The 21555-nt window shown below is 57.9% G+C and overlaps 2 protein-coding genes across 5 annotated transcripts in view; one reads left to right on the top strand and one right to left on the bottom strand.

Annotated features, from left to right (window-relative positions):
• LOC122380483 (hsc70-interacting protein-like) overlaps positions 1 to 21555 on the bottom strand; it is a 31924-nt gene that overhangs the window by 3750 nt on the left and 6619 nt on the right. The gene's annotated exons all lie outside the window — the stretch shown is intronic.
• LOC122380482 lies at positions 1561 to 20964 on the top strand. Of its 2 annotated transcripts, none has more exons than XM_043363669.1 (11): positions 1561 to 1686; positions 11688 to 11902; positions 12264 to 12471; positions 12682 to 13524; positions 16194 to 16778; positions 16974 to 17090; positions 17371 to 17531; positions 18423 to 18611; positions 18928 to 19191; positions 19440 to 19646; positions 19866 to 20964. In XM_043363669.1, the coding sequence occupies exons 1-11, from the start codon at positions 1608 to 1610 to the stop codon at positions 20022 to 20024; spliced, it is 3027 nt and encodes a 1008-aa protein (XP_043219604.1). In that variant the 5' UTR covers positions 1561 to 1607; the 3' UTR covers positions 20025 to 20964. The 2 variants fall into 2 exon arrangements, with proteins under 2 accessions (XP_043219604.1, XP_043219603.1); XM_043363668.1 differs by having other exon boundaries at positions 12679 to 13524.

Genomic DNA, 21555 nt, shown 5'->3' with positions numbered 1-21555 from the left:
CCTTTTAATAACCTATCTCAACCGGCCACCACCCCGTTGGCGGTTCCTCCCTTTCTCCTTTCCCCAGCCTAGTGACTCGTGCACGTCTCTTGTTCACGCCTCGCCCAGTGACCGACCAGACTCCCCCAATTACCCCAGCGGCGTCCTGCCCCGGCAGTCACCCGTCGACACCCGGCGCCGTGCCGGCGGCCAGCGACCAGTGGTCAGACAAACGCTACCGACTGTGTACCCATGCTGGTAGCGGCGTGTGGCAGTTCGCCAGCGTCGCGGTCCGACCGGGTGACAGCTGCGGTGACAATGGCGGGCAGCAGTGGCCCACTTACATACACAGTACACACACGCCCTTCACTGCGACGGCCGTAGCATCATGCGACCCATGAACATACTCTGAGTTGGAGGTTGAGGTCCACTGACTCCCATCCACTGGTCATCGGGTGGTTACCGATGTAGTCTAGTGTTTTTTACTTCTGACCGGTCAGCTGCGGTCTAAGATGGTCTCTCATCTGGGCTTGATTGTGATGGATGCTGCAACAAGCGCCGGGTACAGAGTTGACGAGCTGCTATCTGGGGTAGTTCCCAAGCTAGTGTATGTAAGTCCCATAATTGTGGTCTGTTGCGGATCTGGGGTGTTTCTTATATGTAGATGTGCTATGTCGGTAGTTCTGGATCTACTATGGGGAGACGCCGGGCCGGGGTGACCGGAATGGCCTGTCAGCGCGACAGGGTCCGTCCCGCCCACCAGACGGTCTCTGTCATCACCAGCGCTGGAGCGACAGGCGACACCGGTGCCGTCGCCGGTCCGACGTGTGATGGATGACTATGGAACGGGAGACACTGAGTCTCTGGGTCACTCCGGTGAGTCAGACCAGACGGCGAAACCAGAGGAACCAGAACCAGTGGAGCCGGAGGAAACAGAGCCAGTGGAAACGGATGAACCGGACCCAGTGCAGCCAGAGGAATCAGCCAGTCGAACGAAGCGGGCAGGAAAAGGGAGCCACACCGAAGAAACGACCGAGGAAAAGAGCACCAATCTAATTAGCAGAGTAAGGTTGTTAAGAAGTTGCCTCGAAGTCGTTGAAAAAATACTAGATCGGAGAGCAAGTGGTATAGCACTTGTCGGAGAGCTCGAGGCACTAATCGAGCTGGACTTCACGTGGAAATCACCTAAATACCGTCAATCAAGAAGCAATGAATCATTTCAATCCCCATCCATCAAAGTTGATGGCGACGATGACGGAGCCGGGTCGGCTAACAACCCAGCTCCGAGCAGTTGGTACTCCCGCCTCCACACCTGGTCATTTGATACACACCCCCATCGATCATCCTAGACCGACCGTTGCCGCTGCCGGGTCACCGGTCACCAGCTCCGGTCATCACGCCGTCCGCGCGCGCGCGCGCCGCGGGCTCCGATATGTCACCTGCGCCATAAAAGGCGGCGGCGCGGGCCGGCGCGCCGAAATAGCGCGCGCCGGGCCCGTGTCACCGGCGGTCACGTGGCCCGCCGTCGGTCGGTGACGTCACCGTCAGGTGGGGGGCGCGCCGTCGGTCGGTCGGGGCAGGCAGGGCGCTCGCTCCGCTGGGCTGGGGCGGTCAGTGAGCCGGCGGCGATGGCGCGAGTGGGCTGGCCGACAGTGGCGGCCGTGGGGGCGCTGGTGCTCGTCTCACTCGCCCTCCTGGCGGCATCAGGTGAGCGGACAGACGGCCGAACGGGGCCGGGGCCGAGATGACCCGACGGGTCACCGCCGGCACCCCGCGACCATCAGTATGTGTGACCCAGGAATGAAGACCAGACCCTCCCTCACACCTAAAAAAGGCATACCTGTCCTCTCCACGAAATGCAAAGTGGATCAAATATAGGCTTGGAGACTCAATCTTGTAAGTTATACTGTTATGGTCCATATTAGGCGCATATGTGCCGAAAGGCAACCTCTAATCCGACAACAGTCTCTCATGGTAACAGCCAAGAGAATCGAGAAAAGACGAAACAGACAGAGGACGGGCTCAAGTATCCACCAAATCAAATGGTAGACTTAGCTCTGTAACACATGAGAATGTCACAGTTCCCATAAGCAGCTCTCGTCACCACAGCCCTCTAAGCGTGTAGAGGCCGACGATCAAACAGCAGACGGTAGCAACTGATGCCCTGGAAGAGTTACGACACCAGCCAAAAGCGCCATTCCAGCGAGAATGGGTCCAATGAAGCCTAATCGGCTGAGCTGTGACGAGCTACCTGGACATCCGTCTCATCTATTAAGACTCCTGGCTCATACTCCACCTAGCCAACACAATAAACTCCACCTGCCCCTGGCTTAGAAGGAAAGACAAAAAAGATCAACAAATGGGCTGATACCGCAACAAGCAGCAAACCCGTGAAACACAAAACTGATCGAATTCAATCGATGCCAGACGGCCAGCACCTTGCATTATCTGCGCCTTCGTCCCTCAGTAATGACTAATGATAACTTACCCAAAAGACTAAAAGGGTAGCCACAAAATTCCCGAAAGAAGTAAATCGTACTGCAGCGAATTAGTTAATGATTGATAATCAGCGTAAAGTAGAAAGAACCACACCTTTATCGAACGTCATTGTTCTGTTACGATGAAACACTGTTGGATACTTGTAATTGATTGAATCCTACTGTGAACCAGTCTGTAACGCTTTAACAATCCTTCGTCGAGTAAAGTTTAGTTTAGCATCCGAGTACACATCCTCCTTCAGGATCAGTGCTGGCCTGCTTTGCCACCCTCTGTCACCTTCCCGTCTGTCAAGGAGCCGCCAACGCCCACGGGATGACCTCGATATTGACGTCTCTTGAGGACGTGCCAGGTTTCTGATGCAAGGGCGCATTAATTTGGAAACCATTTAAATACCCGAGACCAGCAGCGAAGACGCGACCGTGTATCTTCATCATCAGCTAATGAGGAGCGCACTAAGCAGCCGGGTGCTCAACGACCAGATAATCACACTTTGCCTGACTCGGGTTAATAATAAATCGACTCACACTTGGTGGATACAGGTGGTAATGCAGAATCATGTCTAAATACGACTGCAGGAGTAAGCGATGACTTATTAAGCGCTGCAAAAACATCCCCTCCCTTTTGCTGACCTTTCCATGGATGAGATATAGTATTATTTCATCCATGACCTTCCTTTTCGAATATATGGCAACTAATTCATTATCAGACGTTGAGGCTGACAAAACGACTAGTCTCAGTGCCAATTTAACACCACTATCACATTTCTTTCCATGTCCTTCGACACCACGAGTCACGGAATGTTAACGGTTTTCGCTGGCGAGTAGCCAGCGCGACCTCGGCGTCCTCCTGTGCCGGCCGGCCGGGACAGCGTCTGACGACTCCGGCGTCCTCTGAGGGCCCTCCACCGGACCCCGAGGAAGAGTCCATCACATTCCGCCGCTCCAGCGGGCCGCAGTGTATTGTTTTTGGCGAGCAACCCTCCAGGTCGGCCGGCTGTTGCCACAGGCGTCGTGTGAAAGGAAATGTTGGATAACGACGCCCGGGTCAGATCGGCACCTGTTGGGGTCACGGCAACACGGTGTGGTCAGTGGCGGAATTCAAACATCGCCGCCATATCTTCAACAGGTGTCTGCGGCATGCCTGCGCGACTCCACAGGTGGTCCCATACCTTCGGACACGGACAGTGCCTTCAAGAATACACACCGTCGCGGTTCGGGATTCGGGAACCCAGCATAGGACGCGACCGCAAGGCACGCCAGTTGGCCGACATCGCCTCAACATTGGCGGCGACAGTTTACTCTCCGGCCGGACGTACTCTGCGCTGCTACACGGCAGCCAGCGCCGCCCCAGGGGTCGGTACTCGACAGGAATTTAACCCGGCCACGGCACTCGAAACACGCTGCTTCACCGGATGCGGAATACGGCAGCAGGCCGGTTAAGTCTCCCTTGGCATATCGACCCTCTGAGAAGATGGTCAAAACGGCTATGGGCATGACTGCCTGACCGGAAGGTTACCGTTGGAGTCATGCACTTCGGAGTTATCAGTTGTGATTCAGCCGGACCCAGACATTGATGAGCCCAATGGCATAACGCGTAGATGTCACAGAGCGTGCCCAGTGCCTGGGTGAGCGAGGGACGTCCGTCTCCGCTGCCGACCGGTCCGAGAGGGGCCACAGGGCAGCAGCAGGAGCAGCCAGTGTCAGCCGGCGTTGGCTAAATTTACCGACTCGGCTGGCATCGGCGGCGGCCGTCAGCTGAGTCGAGGGCGGCCGGGCTGCCAAACGGACCGCCCCCGCCCCCGCCCCGCCCGGGGTCCGCCACCGCCCCCTGAACGGACGCCCCGCGGCCCTGGACCACTGGCGACCGACGGCGACATCGACTGGGGGCCGGCTGGGGCCGGTATGCCGCCAGACTGCGGTGAAACAGCACCTCCTCAAGCCCCTGGGAAGGTTTTCGATCCTACGCGGGATACAAAAGAACATTGCAAGTCAGTAACAACGAATACTGCTCTTAGACCATCTCCATTGCCCTCTGCTTGCTGTTGTAATTGATACATCCCAGCACAATGTGCTGTCCGTACCAAGTCCAGTTTGCACTGCACGTCCTGCCGGCAGTTCCGGCCGGCGACTGAACCTCCTCCGCCCCACGTGAACACCCTCAGTGAGCGGCTGTAACAGCAGTGTCGGCCAGTCGGCGGCTGTCGGCGGCTTCGACGGCCGACCACATTCCACCGCCGAGGCGCGGCCATTGTCAGGTGTGCGGGGCCGACGGGGAGGAGGGGGGCGGCGGCGGCACCCCTGCCAAACGAACTCCCCGCCCTGCCAACCGGCGACTCCGACTGCTGTCAGCTCGGTCGCTGGCGGACGGTCGACCGGAGACGGGAGCAATCGCGGCAGCACAAGGCAGACGAGATTCGACTACGAACTATAGAGGAGGCCGAACTCACCAACTATACGAAGAATCAGAAATGGCAATGTCAATAAAATACAAATTAGACCCCAACACACATCAAAAAGCGGGAGTAAAACGTCAATAAATAGTTATATCAGACGGCCGCGATCCAGATTTCACTCCTAACTCAATGCCATTGGGAGGCACCCAACGGAGAAGAGAAAATATAACGATGTATGATGTCAAATAGCAAAAATGGTAAAAACCTTCCCACCTATACGCAAAGCATTCTCAGCCATGAAGTATCCATCTCATCCACACCCCCAAAATCACGTAACCTGCGCGGGGTTCTTTGAAAAAGGGGAGAGCAAAAATCAGCCTGTCAGCAAGTACGCTTCTCGGTATTTGGCATAGGTCAGTTCACCGCCAGATGCTGCAGGACATATCATCCCCGTCCATTCACTGGCCACAGCCGGCTGACCATGACTACAGCTCTGGTCAGATGCCAAGCATCCCAACCGCGTGATGGTCGGGAAAAGTTCCTCTGCTGATCAAATTCTCCGCTGATGCAACCCCGTGTCTCAAAGTCAAACAACACATCCCCCGACGGCTGGTGTGGTCAAAATGCAAATAAACATTTGCCCGAAAATTATGATCTAGCCTAACGTCGCCATTCTTCTCCATCGCTTTGATATATTACTAACGACAATAACCTTCACCTTGGGACTTGCAGCTCTTACTGAAAGAACAGGGGCGTCAGCCCGACACGACGTATGTCAATCTGGTTGGGGTGAGCATCGCACGTACGCACATTTTGTTCTACTGTGATTATTATTTGGTCCCACCTTTTCCATGCTTATCTCAACACCCTGACACTCTGACAGCTACAAATGTATCCACAGCAGCCCGACACATCCTGCGACAAGGCCATAGCTTAGACAAAGCCGCGACAAGCGCCGGTATATTTTTGAGGGCCGGGTGCCGTCACCCGTGCGTCAGGTGGTGAGTTATACGACCAGTCCGTGCCAGCGGGCGGACGTCAGGACGCGCCACGCCGTTCATCCCAGGTGGTATTCCGTCCACCCGAGGTGGTTGCTAGGTCACAGCAGGGCCCCGGGTCCTCGCCGGCGATCAGAGGGTACGCCAACGCTGCTCGGTGAACCTCAGCGCCGCCGCTGAGATGGATGCGGATAGCGCCCAGCGGACGGCACAGTGTGACAGCTGGCAGCGGGACGGTACCGATACGCACACGCACACCGCCGCCAGCCTCGCCAGGGACAGCCGCCACGGCCCGCAGCTGCGTCCTATCTCACCGCAGCGAGACGGGCCGCGGCGTCCCTGGCGAGGTCGGCCGATCAGACCCGAGTCGGTGACAGACGGCAAAATAGCCGCCCCGGCGGCGGCGGCTGACGGCTGGCGGCGGTGGCCGGGTGCCGCTGCCAGCAGACGGCACCAGAATGGCCGCGGGCGGCGGCTGTCCCTGCTCTGGGGCGGCTGTCCCGGTCAGGGGCGGCTGTCCCCCGGTGTGGGACGGCTCTTTCCCGCGTTTCCCGGTCCACGGCGCCGCCTCTCAGAGGTCAGGCCGCAGAATGGACTGGAAAGGAGCCGGCGATGCACACAGCGGTAGAAAGGAGCGCAGGTGTTGCCGTGGCGGAGGATGCAGGTTAACTGGTCGTTTATATGGTGTGAGAATAGGTACTTTGGGGTTACACAGTGAAAATTGAGTGCATAATATCTTTAGCGTTTATTCGGAGAAGTTTTGGCAACAACCTTTTAAATAGTAGCAATCGACTCAGCAACAATAACGACACTGAAACACCTCCCCAGCAAAAAGATTTCAAAATGTAGTCAACCACTCAGATCAGGGATGCGGAGCCGGAGCCGGAGTCGGAGCCGGAGCCGCCGGAGCCGGCATATTTTGCCCGGAGCCGGAGCCGGAGCCGGAGCCGTGAAACAATATAGCCCGGAGCCGGAGCCGGAGCCGGAGCCGCCAAAAAAGGGGGCGACTCCGGCTCCTTTTTATTTTTTGAAGAGGAAAAAAATAATTGACCTAGTTCGGTTTGACAGTACAAGGCAGTAAAACATATCGTACTATTGTCTCAATATAAGTGCCCAGGCGACCTGTAGTTTTGATGCGGTGCATACCCTCACCCTCGCCACAATGCGAGTGGGGGTGGCGCTGGCTGGGAGGAGGGGTGCACTCGGCCCGAGTTGTGGCGAGGGTAAGGGTATTCACCGCATCAAAACTACAGATCGCCTGGGCCCTTATCTTGAGACCAATAGTACGTCATGGGCCATCAAGTGAATGAAAAAGCCGAATATCCCCAGTATCCCACAGTACGCAATCAACTTCCTGTCTGCTCCTCCCCCCCCCCCCCCCCACTCACGTCTACTGCATCCCCAGAACATGAGGACCGGTCATCAGGTGACCGCCATTGTTTTGAAGCCAGTGCAGTGGACTGCGACTCCCAGCACCGTCTCTTCCCACCCCCACCCCCACCCCCCAATGCCGCTGAGATGGGTGTCAGCTTACGATGGTTCAGTGAACTCCGATTCGCGGCGACTGAGTTTCCAATGCCATCGCTTCCTAGTCCTTTGTTCTGCCAGTTCTCTCCGAGGTGCGTTTGCGCGGGGACGCGGTGAGCCGGTCATGGCAAGAGTAGGTAACGCGTATAACCAAGCCAATTTTTCTTCCACCCGTATTTAATTGATTGCATAGGGGATGTACTGAGTCGGAGCCGGAGCCGCCGGAGCCGGAGCCGCCGGAGCCGAACCATTTTACTCGGAGCCGGAGCCGGAGCCGGAGCCGCCATAACATTTCACCCGGAGCCGGAGCCGGAGCCGGAGCCGATTTTTTTCTCCGGAGCCGGAGCCGGAGCCGGAGCCGTTTGAAATTTCCACGGCTCCGCATCCCTGACTCAGATATATCCAAAGAACACACAAAATGAAAGACGATTCATCCCTGGGGGCCACTGGGTAACAATGTTCTGACAGGAGTGACAGGCGCCAGTTGTCACCGCCGAGGACAGATGTCACCCGTCTGAACAGACGGTACAAGCTCTGCTCAGTCTGCCCACAAGATCACCTTAGTCTGCCCATGAGATCATATTAGTTCACCACGAGATCATCCCGTCCGAGATCTGCACCATCACGGATCGCTGCCCCTGGTGCTGGTGCTGTTCGTCACCAGTCTCAGACACCACATCCAGCGCGACCACCTCATCACCGCGCGACCCAAGCAGGGTTAATGTCTCTGGTTCTGCCATCTCACCAGTCAGTCTCAGCTCTCCCTCGGTCCCGCTCGGTTCAGCTAGTGGTAATCCGTCCCCAGAACCCAGCAGTGGGGCAGACGACGCCCCGGGGGCGGGCATCAGCAGCATGTTATCTGTGGGCTGCGAGTCGATGAAGCGAGCCGAGTCTGATTCGGGCGACTCCAGCAGTGACAGGGCGTCGTGCGCTGCCGCTAGAGCCAGGGAGTCTGCGTGCTGCGCCTCTCGCTCCGCCAGCGCCGCCGGGGGAGGCACCTCTCCCTCAGTCTCTAGTTCAGGTAACTGAAGATAGTCTAGCGGCGCTTCAGGTTCCTGCGATTGAGTCCCGGGAGCCTCGGCAGCCCGCCGAGTCCGCTGTCGCGTCCTTCGCGGCGGCGTCACCTGCCGCGGCTGACCGGGCACGCCGTGCACTTTGAGCTGATGTTCCCGCAGTCTGTCGGCGCGGCCGTAGCGCCGCGGGCAGGACGGGCAGGCGTGACGTCGCACTCCCGCGTGCATCCGCTGGTGCTGCGCCAGCGTCTGCGCGTGCGCGAACGTGCAGCTGCACTGCTGGCACGCGTACGGCCGCTCGCCGGTGTGCGTGCGCGCGTGATCGTCCCGATGACGGCTCTGCCGGAACCGGCGGCCGCAGACCTCACACGCGAACGGTAGTTCGCCCTTATGGATGCGCCAGTGGGTTTCCAGCGCCTGGCGAGACGAGAAGACACGCTGGCAGACGGGGCAGCACGGCGGCGCCATCGACACCACCCGGCCGTGCCTCGAGCGCACGTGACGCACGAAATAATGAGCTCGTGAGTAAGTCTTGCCGCATTCAGAACACCGGTACTGTCCGTCGAGCGGCTCCGGCCCGGGCTCCGGCTCCGGCTCCGGCTCCGGCGGCGGCGGCGGCGGCGGGTCCACCTCCAGCATGACAATCTCGGAGGCTGGAATCTCCGAGTGCTCCGTCAGGGGCACGGTGCACACTGCCGGGCCCGCCGCCGCCGCCGGCGCCGGGCCCGCAGCCGTCTGCAACGCAGAGACGTCCAGATCAGACACCGGTGGACGCGGCGGACCCGCCCACTCGCCGCGCCCGGCCCGCCTCCGGGCTCAGTGGGCCGCGCTGACCGACGTGCCGCGGAATCCACCGGCGCGGGCAGGCCGCCAGACAGACTAAAATATCGCCACATTAATTAAATACTGAAAAACAGGATGGGAGATAAGTGAAGATGCGGAGAGCGACAGCAGACAGCAGCTCCCCGTCCAAAACCACCACATAAAACGCCTCCGCTCAGTGGCCGGGCAGGCGCCGCGCGCCGGACGACTTCATGGCGGCATCAAGCGGCTTTTACGACGCGTCCGGAGCTGGCCGGGTGACGCCGGCCTTCGCACAGACAGCCGACGGCGGCGGGATGACGGCCGGTGAGAGGGTTCGCCAGAGGCCAGAGCAGACAACAGCGGCGCGGCGGCGGCGGCGGCTGGCGGTTGGCGCGGCCAGCCCGTCGGTCTGTCGTTCGGCGGGCAGGATGCCGCCGGCCGGGAGCAGTCTGTAGGCCACCGACCGGCCGCTGTACCAATTAGCCTCGACAGCCACGGCACCGGCCGGCGCCAGACGCCCCTCACCGGCGACCTGTCGCTCTGCCAGCGGCGATCGAGCGCGTCCCACCGCGAACGGTGGCCGCACCTGCCAAACTTGGAAGAGGCGGCGAGATGGCACAGTGCGAATATCGCAGGAACCTCCGGACGCTTCAGTTGGAACGCGGAATCCTTCGTAACAAAAAGTTGTTATCGAGTAAAGATATGGTGATTGGGGTTCGCTTATTTCACAGCTTTTTTTAATAAGGAGTTATTCAATGCACCCGCGGTATCTGATTCCCAAACAAGAAAAGATGAACGACGATGCTCGTTTATAAATGAACCTCGGAAGGTCCGACGCAGCACCTGAATTGCAGTCAGCGAAGAACACAAACGATTTCCAATCGACGTATGTAATGGCCACACTTCGAAGAGTATTAGTGTTTACTGCTTATTTATGTGCAGATCATGTGGAGTGTGTATACATCAGTGCTGAATGATTTCTGGCATTATGACCGTCCACTGTTTGTTTACGTCAGTCCAGCAGAGTCACTGTACGGCCGGAAACTGAGGTCGGCAGGACATTTCGAACAGAGCTACGTGTCATTGGAACGAGCATCTAAATTGGGCCGAATATGACATTCTGGCCAATAAAATACATAGAGAAACAACTACAAAAACATAAAATCATCACAATTTGAAGCAAATATTCTAACTGCCAACTCATCCTCATATCTGTCTCCGGTTGGTAGGCGTCCAAACCCCATAGTCCATACCCAATCTGTCCGGCGCGGATCTGAGACCGAGGCGGCAGCGGCAGCTGTGTAGGCTGTCCCGCACGACACGAGTGTATTGCGGTACAGTCTACCCCGCAGTCAAACCAAACTTCAGCGCGTAGCCGTCGCTGTCGCCGGCCGGGTGACAACTGACAACATAGCGGCGGTAGCAGTGCGCGCCGTTTGACGTAAATGGTGCAGAAAGCTAGTCAAGGTCGGCGACCGCACGTCGCTCGTCTTCGCCGTGTCGTCTCTGGGTCACGGTAGTTCGCATTCGACCATCGCCGCCGTCTGGTCGGCCGGTAACCGAGCGACAGCAGGTCAGAGTGGCGGCCGGCGCGGTATAAATACTACACCGTCGGCGGACGGATGACAAACCGAGAGTAATGTGTTCGGACGGGCCGCCGGTGCCAGGTGACGGTGCTGGCCGCCGGCCAGTGAGCCGCCCGGCGGGGCGGGGCGCGGGGAGGACTCCTCCCGGTGCTGTCACCCGCAGACGGTCCGCCGGCCGGTCCTCGCCGGCACCGGAACCCCCGCGGGCCGCGCCCCAGACACACTGCCAAAACCCGGTCAGTCAGTCTTCGCCAGAAAACCCAGCGATTTGACCGGAATTTAGCGCACGGTCTAAACACCTTTGATCTAGCAAGGAATCCGGCATTACTCTCACTGAACTTCACAACCGAGGCTGCCAACAAACTGAGATCGAACAGAAGCCATAGCATACCGCCGCACGGCCTGTCGTCAACACCAATCCGTAGCGCAGGTTGACATTCGAAGAAGTTTGAGGGCGATTCTTCGATGGGCGAGTTTGAAACTCAACAGAATCCGCGTCTGACGCCTTGAGGAGCCGCTTGGCGACTGAGACGGATCACCAGCGGTGCCGGCCAACCGGCTTTGTCTACGGTGCTGGGACGAGACAGCTCAGTGATGGGCCACTATTACCCTTGGCGAAGCCGGTCTCTAAAACACCTGCGAGTCAACCCGACAAATGACGGGCCTTGGTGTAAGCGCAAAGAAAACGAAACCCGTTCATAGCATTGCATTGCTTTAAGGGAACGTTAAAACAACCTGACATGGATTGCCGGTCAAGTCAACCAACTTTAAATAAGACAAACAGGGACAAATTGCTAGCTGTTAGACTTGAAAAAGCAAGCAATTCAGAAACCACCTAGCCACCCGACTGACCCGACTGACCCAATGACCCCGTGTCCCCCTCCCGCAGCCGGGCCGGAGCCGAGCCGAGAGGAATGTCAGCCCTACATCAAGCGCGAGCGGGAGGAGTGCGAGGCGCGCGCGGCCGGCGCCGCCGCCTCCTCCGAGCCGGCAGCCGCCGGCCCACTCGGCTGGCTCTCCGACCTGCTCTTCGCCGAGTCACGCTACATGCGCCAGCGTGACATCGCCATCGCCGCCCGACACCGTGACCTCGTCCGGCTCAAGGTTAGTTGGGTGGATCATCGGATGTCGGTCAGTCACGGATGTCATGGGGTATCAGAGCGTGTAATTGATGTATTGCCCTGACAGTTTTTGGCGACTCTCGACAGAAATGAGAAATTTCACGGACTATCTTTGTAACTGTTCGGCACTCTTAATCCAGAATGTTTTTAGTGACGATTTTTAAAATTTCGTCCGAATGGATGGACGTTTGGCATTCCGTTGGGTAGGTTTAGAATCAATCGAGCGAGAAATTTCAAGAGAAAGATAAGCAAACCAACCACATCTCGACTTGCCCAACTGCTGAAATCATTTACGACGCAGCTCTCCGGTGACATCTGACCCCTCTCTCATTATTCCCGCGCAGGTGGAGAGGGGGGAGCTGCCGGCGTCGGCGCTCGACCAGCCGCTGCCGTCCCTCTCGGCCGGCGGCCAGGCCAGCCAAAAGTCGCTGCTCGGCCGGCTCTGGTCGGAGCTGTTTGCCGAATCGCGCTACTGGCAGGAGCGGAACGCCGCCATCGCCGCCCGAGAGGCCGACCTCCGCCGGGTCAAACTGGAGCGCGGAGAGCTAGTCGGTGAGTGGACGGGACAGTCGGAGCAGAAGAAGGGGGAAAGGGGTGGAACCGTTGGACGTCTGAAAGATTAAAAGGAGTTGAAAGTAGAAGGTCCGAATGCACACGAAGTATGGCTGATGGTAACATTAATAAGCTCAGAGAATCTCATTTGCCATAGTCCCACGGCGCCGTTAGTTTGTGACTGACTGGAATGTTTTCACCTTTCAGCAGACGCTCCCGCGCCGGCGCCGGCCCCGGCTGCCCTGCCGGAGGTCCCGGCCGAGCTGCAGTCCCGGCCGGTCGAGCCCGCGGCCGCGCCCGCCGCCGCCGCTGCCTGGAGCGCCTCTGCTGCCGCCATGGAGGTCCCCTCCTCGGGCAGCTGGCTGTACGACCTCCTCTTCGCCGAGGTGCACTACATGCAGATGCGTGACGCGGCGATCGCCGCCCGCGACCGTGACCTGGTGCGAGTCAAGGTGGAGCGAGGCGAGCTGCCGGCCTCGGCGCTGCACGACGAGCGGCTGGCGCGGCCGCAGGCGGCGCTGCCGGGCTCGGAGGGCAGCGGCGGCCTCTTCCAGCTTATCTTCCCGGAGGGGCGCCAGATGGCCCTCCGCCGGCAGGCGCTGGCCGAGCGGCACCGTGACCTCATCCGCACCAAGGTCGAACGCGGCGACCTGCCGCAGTCGGCTCTGGTCGAGCTGCCCGGTCTGGATGATGCGGTCGGTGACGGTAAGGCCGAGACCGGACCACGGCGCGGTCTCTGGCAGCTCATCTTCCCCGAGCGTCACCAGATGGCGATCCGGAGGAAGGCCATCTTCGAGCGCCACCGCGATCTCATCCGGACCAAGGTGGAGCGCGGAGATCTGCCTCAGTCGGCGCTGGACGAGCTGGTGGAGCCCAGCGACGACCAGCCGGCGGCCGGCGGGCCGCGCCGCTCCATCCTCCGGCGCATCATCGACGAACTGTTCGCCGAGAGCCGCTACATGAAGGAGCGCAACGAAGCCATCGCCGCGCGTGAGGCCGACCTGCGCCGCTACAAGGAGGCACTGGCCCGCGGGGAGCAGCCCAGCCGCTACGGTAAGTGTCCGCGCCCGCCCGGCTAACCCGCAGACGTAGCCCCGCACGCCAGCCACAGCAGCCTTACACCCGGCTTCCTGCACATGTAGTTCGAACGATTGGTGCAGCTTGCGGCACGCCAACTACCCGATAAAAGCACGGCCGATGGAGGTCACCTTAACCATCCACCCCACTAGACCTATCCCGCTGTACATTTTTATATGCAGTCTTTTTGCCATAATATTCATTAACATCACTTTTATTTTATCCGGATCGTGTTGAGAACTGCATTGTGAATATCATCGAACACGTGAAATGCTCGACTATCATTTCCAAACACATCGAATGAGGATAAAAATACAAATGAAAACCGAATGCATATTCCGAATTCACTTGAGCACCACTAGGTCTTGCCTCCTCTATGACTATTAGTCGCCATTCGGCCATTTCTCACTAGTTCCGGCCTGTTGCCTGCCCCCGCCCCGCTGCCTGGCTAGTGGGTGACGGGCGACACGGTGCGCCCGTTGATGCAGTGACCCCGCACGCCGACACTGACGGGCGTTCCGCACCTCCTCCTCCGCATGTGCGTAGCGGTAGGCGGAGCGGAGTCGGCGGAGAGCGACCGGTCCGACCCCGCACCCGCCGCCGACGCCGCCGGGATCAGCGATGCCGACGTCACCGTCGAAACCGAAGACGACGACAGCGTCGAGAGCGACGATGACGCAGACATAGACGACGATAACGCTAACGACTCTGACGCTGACGATGAGGCAGACGTAGACGCTGACGAAGCTGATGAGGCTGACGAGACTGAAAACTCTGCCCCGGAAGCTGCGCCCGCTCAGGAGACTGAGAGGGACGGTTCAGACGAGACGGCAGAGCCGGTCACTCAGGACCAGAACACGGCACCCGCTGCCGACGACGACGGAGACGACAGTGACGACGAAAGTGACGGGGAGGAGAGCGACGACGACGAGGACGAGGATGACGACGATGCGGACGATGATGACGACGAAGAGGCGGGAGAGCCTGCGGACTCAGACGCGCCGGCGCCCGATCAGGAGGACGGCGACTCGCGAGAGGACGGAACTGAGCACGGTATGTTTACGCACTCGCCGCCGCGCCAGACGAACAGGCTGCAGCCGGCCGATCGCGGCCATAAAACTGACACTGGGGCTTCGCTAGTCAAATAAATCCACCCGTTTCACTGGTGTGAAACGGGTGACACTCTGTTCTAGTCAATCCGATAGCAAACGTCAACACTGACATCCAGCCGCGGCTCAAACGATATACAGGTTGATCAGCGGCGGCTTTGAACGTCCGAGCCGCTCCGTTCACAGCCGGATAGCGGGTCTGGGCGGGGAGGGACCGGGCAGCGCTGACTCACGATGTGAGACTCTCGGGTCAGTGGCACCGACACGACACGGGCCGGCCTGTTGCAGAGTCTCCCGAGCCGATCGCCGCCGCCGACACCGCCGAACGCCCCGAGCCGGCCGCCGCGCCGCAGCCGCAGCCGCAGCAGCCGCCGCCGCCGCCGCCGGCACCGGGTAAATGACTGGATAGTGACACAATCCACTAACTCCGAGCTGATAGACCAAACAAAGCCCCTGGGGCCGTATTCACGTCGACTTCGTAAGTCGATTTTCTTTCGTAAGTATAATTTGGTATTCACGTCGACACTGCTTAAGTTTTTATCGACGGAGTTCACGTGATTAAAAAAATTTACTTAAGAAGTAGGTCAAACTTAAGAAAATTCTTACGAAAATCATCGACGTGAATATGGCCCCTGGTGTCTAGGCTGAGTCCAATCATACGTTTTTTTTTCGCTATAAGATCAATGAAAATTAAGAGCTAACTAATTTTGATATTTTGAGATTTTCTTACATTCGTGCGCACTTACCCCACAAAAAACATGCATGGCCATTTGAATATTACCATCATAACAATATCACAGGTCCAATGTAGCACGTCAAGGCTGCCGGACTCAAATTCGCCAATCAACCATGGGATACCTATCCGCCTAAAGTTCACAAGCTCCGCACGTGCTACCTCTAGCCAAACCCCACGCTAGTTCATTTTACTGAAGCCCACCCCCTCCCTTCCTGCAAGTGTTGTCAAGCCACCTGCCCGCACGCTAATGACACCAGACCGTTCCCAGACCAAGGTCGTAGCACACAGCAATGACGCATACCGACATGTAGACTGACACCCCTGACCGAGATCATACACCACCAGTCACCACAGTTAGCTCCAGCCAACATCGCTCCAACTGGTGTTTGAACAGCCCAATGATCCGTAACAGCATTCGACAGCTTGCTAATCAAACGCAGTTCACGCAGTGTTTTCCCCTGATTTGAACCTTGCCGCTTGCACTGCTTTGCTTGGCCTGGTTGGTGCGCATCGCTGACAGCTCCGCTTTCAGAGGAGCCCGCGCCGGCCGTCAGCGAGGAGCCGGCCGCCGCGCCCGTCGACCAGTCGCCGCCCGGTGACCCGGCCGCTCCAGGTGGGTCTGATCGGGTAATCGCGGCTTGGCCGGCGTCCACAGCACTATTGGCCGGCTCCGCTATCATAATAGTGGATCGGCGGCGGTCGGAGCTGTCGGCCGGTCTCGGCGCGGCGCGCTGACGCGGTGCCGACCGACGGATGGGCCGCGGCCAAACCAAACTGACGCCCTCCGCGCCGGCTTTCAGAACCCGAAGTGGAGAAGGCGGCGCCACCTGCTCCCGTCGAAGAAGCGCCGGCCCCCGCCCCCGCCGCCGCTCCTGCGCCGGCTCCTGCACCGGCACCATCACCGGCTCCAGCACCAGTCGCACCTCCAGCCCCCGCTCCTGCACCAGCGCCAGCCCCCACCCCGGCTCCGACTCCAGCCCCGACTCCTGCGCCCACTCCGGCTCCAACTCCTGCTCCAACTCCGGCTCCGACTCCTGCTCCTACACCGGCTCCGACTCCAGCTCCGACTCCAGCTCCGACTCCGGCTCCGACTCCCGCCCCGACACCGGCTCCTGTGCCAGCTCCCGCCCCGGCTCCTGCTCCAGCCCCGGCTCCCGCTCCCGCGCCTGCTCCCGCTCAGAGTCCCGCTCCCGCCGCGCCGGAGCCGACGGCCCGTCCCCGTCTGGAGGTGGAGGAGCTGCTAGGGTTGCACGCCCCCTTCAGCCGACCCGTGGAGGATGCGACCAACTACGCGCTGCGTGAGCTGAAGCGACTGGCTGACACGGCCATCAAGCCGCTGGAGGAGACGTTCAAGTACAGCTCCATCAGCACGCGCACACTCTCAGGTGGGCGCATCCCACACTCGGTTCGCGTGGAATTGAAACTAATGCAACACAGTATACTGATGTAATTTGTAGAACTGCTAGCACAGAGGTTGTCACTTGTGCGGCAATCGACGAAGTCCTTCAAACGCATTTATGTATCTCTCGGCTGAGTTTCGCCCGTCTCTGTTTTAGTCTTGACATCCCTCCTTTCCACAGACGCTGAGATCTTCGCCAAGCCGGTGATTCTGTTCCTGGGCCAGCTGAACAGCGGCAAGTCGACTATGATTAACTACCTGCTGGGTACCGACGCCACGCGCACCACCGCCATGCCAGGTGAGATACCGAGGAACGTTGCCACGACCGTGGATGACAGCCGTGCTATCATTATGCACGGTGTCACGGGGACAACGTTCATAAGAACCTTAAAAAAGAGGAGCATGGACAAGCATGGCAGTTAGAACCTTCGGGGAGATAATTGACGGCCAGCATATATGTATAGGACCAGGATTTACGTCACAACTCCAACTAGTGTGAGATGATATGTTCATCCTGAATGCGATGCCACGATACCCCCACACACTCTACATCTGACGTCGTCTCGCTGACCCGGCAGGCAGCGGTCAGTTCCGTATTCTGACGTACGGCGAGCAGGATGCCCGCCAGGACGGCGCTCAGGTCACCTCGCACTGGGAGTTCGCCGGACTGCAGAAGTTCGGCGAGGCCTTCCTCGAGCGGCTCTCCGGCAGACAGCTCAAGAACCGGCTCCTCGAAAAGGTAGGGCTATAGTGATCAGACCATCGAAGAGGTACGAAAATGAAATCGACTTCTGGAAAAGGTAAGGATACCGACTACCAGCTTCTCAATATAGCGAGTCAGTAAGAAATCGCTACAATAAAAGAGTCACGTATTCGTTGCGCAGTTGCGCTTTGACGAATAAATAAAAGCTTTACTGGCGCGATGGTACACCAAGCATGCAACCCTTGATACCGTCGAATCAACGAAAATAGTGAGATCCGACGATGAGCGAAGGGTCTCATAGTATGCAAGTGGGTTGGCAACGAAATGAGCAGTCTGAAGATCGTCCCAGACTGAGGCCAGAATGCTGCATGACCCAAACTACGACAAGGTTTCTGATCAAGCGGATCCACAAGTTGCCTACATATGCTATCCAGCAGCCGGCGAACAGACGTCATCCGCCTAACTGGTTGCTGAGGAAGGTTCTGCACAAACTTCTCCAGTAGCTTGTTAGGCAGGTGCCGCCTGTGCCATCGGCCGGCTCCAAGTCATTAGAGAAGAGCAAGTACCGATGAAGTTCGTCACAGAGCCACAGTAAGTATAGTTCTTGCCATGTCTTCCGGAGTTGCAAGTCAAAGGGACAATATCTGGTTCAATAAGCTGTCCACTCTACAGCCTTCCATCACCCTGACAAGTCAATGGACTTCGGAGAAATCGGGTAAGTCGGATACCTACTTGCTGAGATTCATGAGATGTCATTAGTCAAGTCCGGATGTCATGAACCATCACCGACTTCTACGCTAAAACCACGACAAAATGTTTCCACCATTAATGATTCTCTCGAGCGTTTCAGCTGCGTGGCGTCTGGCCGGCACCGCTCTCCGTCCGTTCGCGCGCACCCATGTCGTTGTTTTCCGTGTGCGTCACCAGGTGAGCGTGGTGGACGTGCCGGGCATCATGGAGGGCCGCCAGTACGGCCGCATCTACCCCTTCAACGACGTCTGCCAGTGGTTCATCGACCGTGCCGACATCATCTTCGTCGTCTTCGATCCGCACCACCTCGACATCGGCGTCGAGATGGAGAGCCTGCTCGACCAGCTCAAGGGCCGCGAGAATCAGGTAGGAACGATTTTCACAAGTAGAAGCTCAGTTACTAGATGCCATGAACCTAAACAAATATGTTTAAAATGAGCTGAATCTGGTTAAAAGAGCATCGAAACGGCATCGAAACGGTTCAGACCATTGTTTCTACCAGCTGCAACGAGGACTCTAGCCGAAAAAGACTTTCTTCATAGATTGCTGACATTGATGATTGTAACAATGCTTGCAATGACAATGCTTCGCTTCTTGTCCTTGGTCTGTGCGTTGATTTTCTCGGAATCAAAGCACGCTCATCAATGAACGTCCAACTAACCGATACTCGACTCTCCGCCAGGTGCGCATCATCCTGAACAAGGCCGACCAGCTGCCGGCGGACCGGCTTCTCTCCGTCCAGGGCAGTCTGATCTGGTCACTCAGTCCGCTCATCGGCAGCACCACGCCGCCGCCCATCTACTCGGGCAGCTTCGTGCAGGCGCCCTACCGCGACGGAGCGCCCGTCGACCTGTTCCGCAGCCAGGAGGACGCCATCCTCACCGACATCGCGCGCTCACTCTCCAGCCGCGTGGAGAACAGGATCGGACTGGCGCGCCGGCACGCCGTGAGTTGAACGCGCTCGCGACGGACTGATAGTTCAACGCACCTGATACAGAATGATTTGTTCTTCGTTAGCTGTCTCAATGCAATTCCCATTGCTGACGGCCAGCTCAAGAGTGAATTCTTCTAGACATATCCCTGATTATTCGTGCTTTGCTACAAATCAAAATAATGAACAAGGTTCAACCACTGGCCTTCCGACAAAAACCTCTATTGAAAACCCACACTGACCAACTTCTCCCTTTCCGGCAGGTGCGAGTGCGCAACCACGCGCGCATGGTGGACTGCTACGTGACCACCTTCCTCAACCAGCAGACGTTCCTCAGCAACAAGAAGAAGCTGGCTGAGGACGTCGTCTCCAACCCGCACAAGTACCACATCTACGAGGGCATCAGTCGGGTGACCAACATCTCCCGCTACGACCTGCCCGATCCGGAGATCTACGAGGACTTCTTCACGGTCAGTTAGCGTAGCCCTCTAGCCAGATACGATAACCCATCAGTTACTTTGGCGAGAATCTTCCTCGACTTTCTTGTCAAAACCTTATGTAGCGATGTTGATGGTCGATTCAGTTAAATATCACGCACTAATCTAGCCACAAAACTTGTATATCGTAGTTCTAATTTCATGTCCAGTGTTCTGACGATTCTGCTCCGTTTCCGCACATCGGCCCGGCAGCTGCACCCGCTGTACGACTTCCCCACGCTGGCCTCCACCTGCACCTACTTCAAGGGCTGCCCGCTCGACAAGCTGGATATTGCCATCAGCTACGACCTGCCCGAGCTGCTCGGCAAGTACCGCAAGATGGTGGACCGGGGCCAGCGCCGCCAGGGCTGAGCGGCGCGCGGAGCCGCCCGCCACCCCGCCCGCACCCAGCGCCGGCCCGGCGTCCCCGCAGCCGAGGTGCCGGCCCGCGCCCAGAGAGACGAGCGAGCGCGCGCCGCCTGCAGCGGCGATGAACGCGGCGGGCGCGCCGCCGAGTGACCGGTGCCGCTGGGCGAGAGACATTCCCGACCGACCCGCAGGGAGCGCGCCGCACACGAGCCGGGGGCGCCCAGGGAGAGAGACAGCACTGCCGCCGGTCGCAGCGCCTGCCGGCCCGCGGCCACCCAACTGGAGACACGTCTGATGACCGGGCCCGGCCCGCCCCCGTCCCCGCGCACCGGCGCACCCTCCGTGTGACTGACTGTGAGAGAGCGAGCCAGCGTCCGACCGAGCCCCTCGACTGAGAGGTGCGCGACGCGGCGCGTCCGGCGTCCCGCGGCGCCAGTGGCCTGATGTATGTTTAGGACACACTGTTCTTTCATGTAGCTCAATTGTCCGCCTGAGCGCGAGAGACCGCGGCGCGAGTGCTGCGCGAGGAGTGAGTGCACCGTCCCTACCCCACCACCACCGCGGCCACAGAGAAGGTCCGGACGGACAGCAGCGCGCGCCAGCCGCGCGGACAACGTGTCGAGTGTGGAGGTGCGGCACTCGCCGAGTGCCACGGTAGAACCCCGAGGCAGGAGATGCCAGAGGTATTCGCAGACCGCTTCCGAAATTCGGTCAATCATAAACAAACGCGAGCAGAGACTGGGAAATGTTGGTCGCCAAATACAAATACCTCTAACATCCAGCGCCCAAAACTAAGTATCACAGAGGCGAAAGACGGTGAACGTCCACCATCTTGATCACATATAATAGCTTTGTAAATTGTGCTAAACTCCCTTTAGGACAGTTGAATGTGATAATTGTTGATAGTTCTGTCCAGCAATAAATTAATTGCCTTGGTTTTAAATGAATTCTTTCAATCCGAAAAATTATATATTTCAAAAGAACACGTGAACATACGTCAATGACAAACACAATCAGCCTTTACACTTGATATGGACTGATTACAATGCAGATTAAATATTTCTGTAAAGATGAGTATCTACGTAAATAAATACAAGCGGTGTCACCGAAGAACAAACGCAACACACTTGGTTGCTTATTGCCAAGACCTTATACACATTTTTACGACCAAATATAAGACATAGTGCATACAGTTCAGTAATAGTGCAATAGATTTCGACAGTTCGCCATAGAGACTATGCCGTACTGTCGAAATCGCCTGCATTATTGCTGATACGTGTGCACTGGTACCTAAATTGGGCGTAAAAAGGTGTAGACGAAATCCTCCGAGACTTCCAAAAGAAACGCATGCTCTCGAAGCACAGAAAGTTTACATTGTACTTGGCATTTTGACGGTCACTATGTAAATACTACGTGCCTGAAAAACTATGTAATGGAAAAGACGCCAATAAAGAAACATTTGAGGCATCACAGGAAAGGGGCAATGGTTTCAATATCGACGGCTTGTGACGACAAATCAGCCCCAGGTATTTCT

Source organism: Amphibalanus amphitrite, unplaced genomic scaffold (genome assembly GCF_019059575.1).
Source record: "Amphibalanus amphitrite isolate SeventyFive unplaced genomic scaffold, NRLGWU_Aamphi_draft 000098F_arrow, whole genome shotgun sequence".
NCBI classification, from domain to species: Eukaryota; Metazoa; Arthropoda; class Thecostraca; order Balanomorpha; family Balanidae; genus Amphibalanus; species Amphibalanus amphitrite.
The sequence above is the reverse complement of the archived record's forward strand: the minus strand, read 5'-3'. Positions and strand labels throughout refer to the sequence as shown.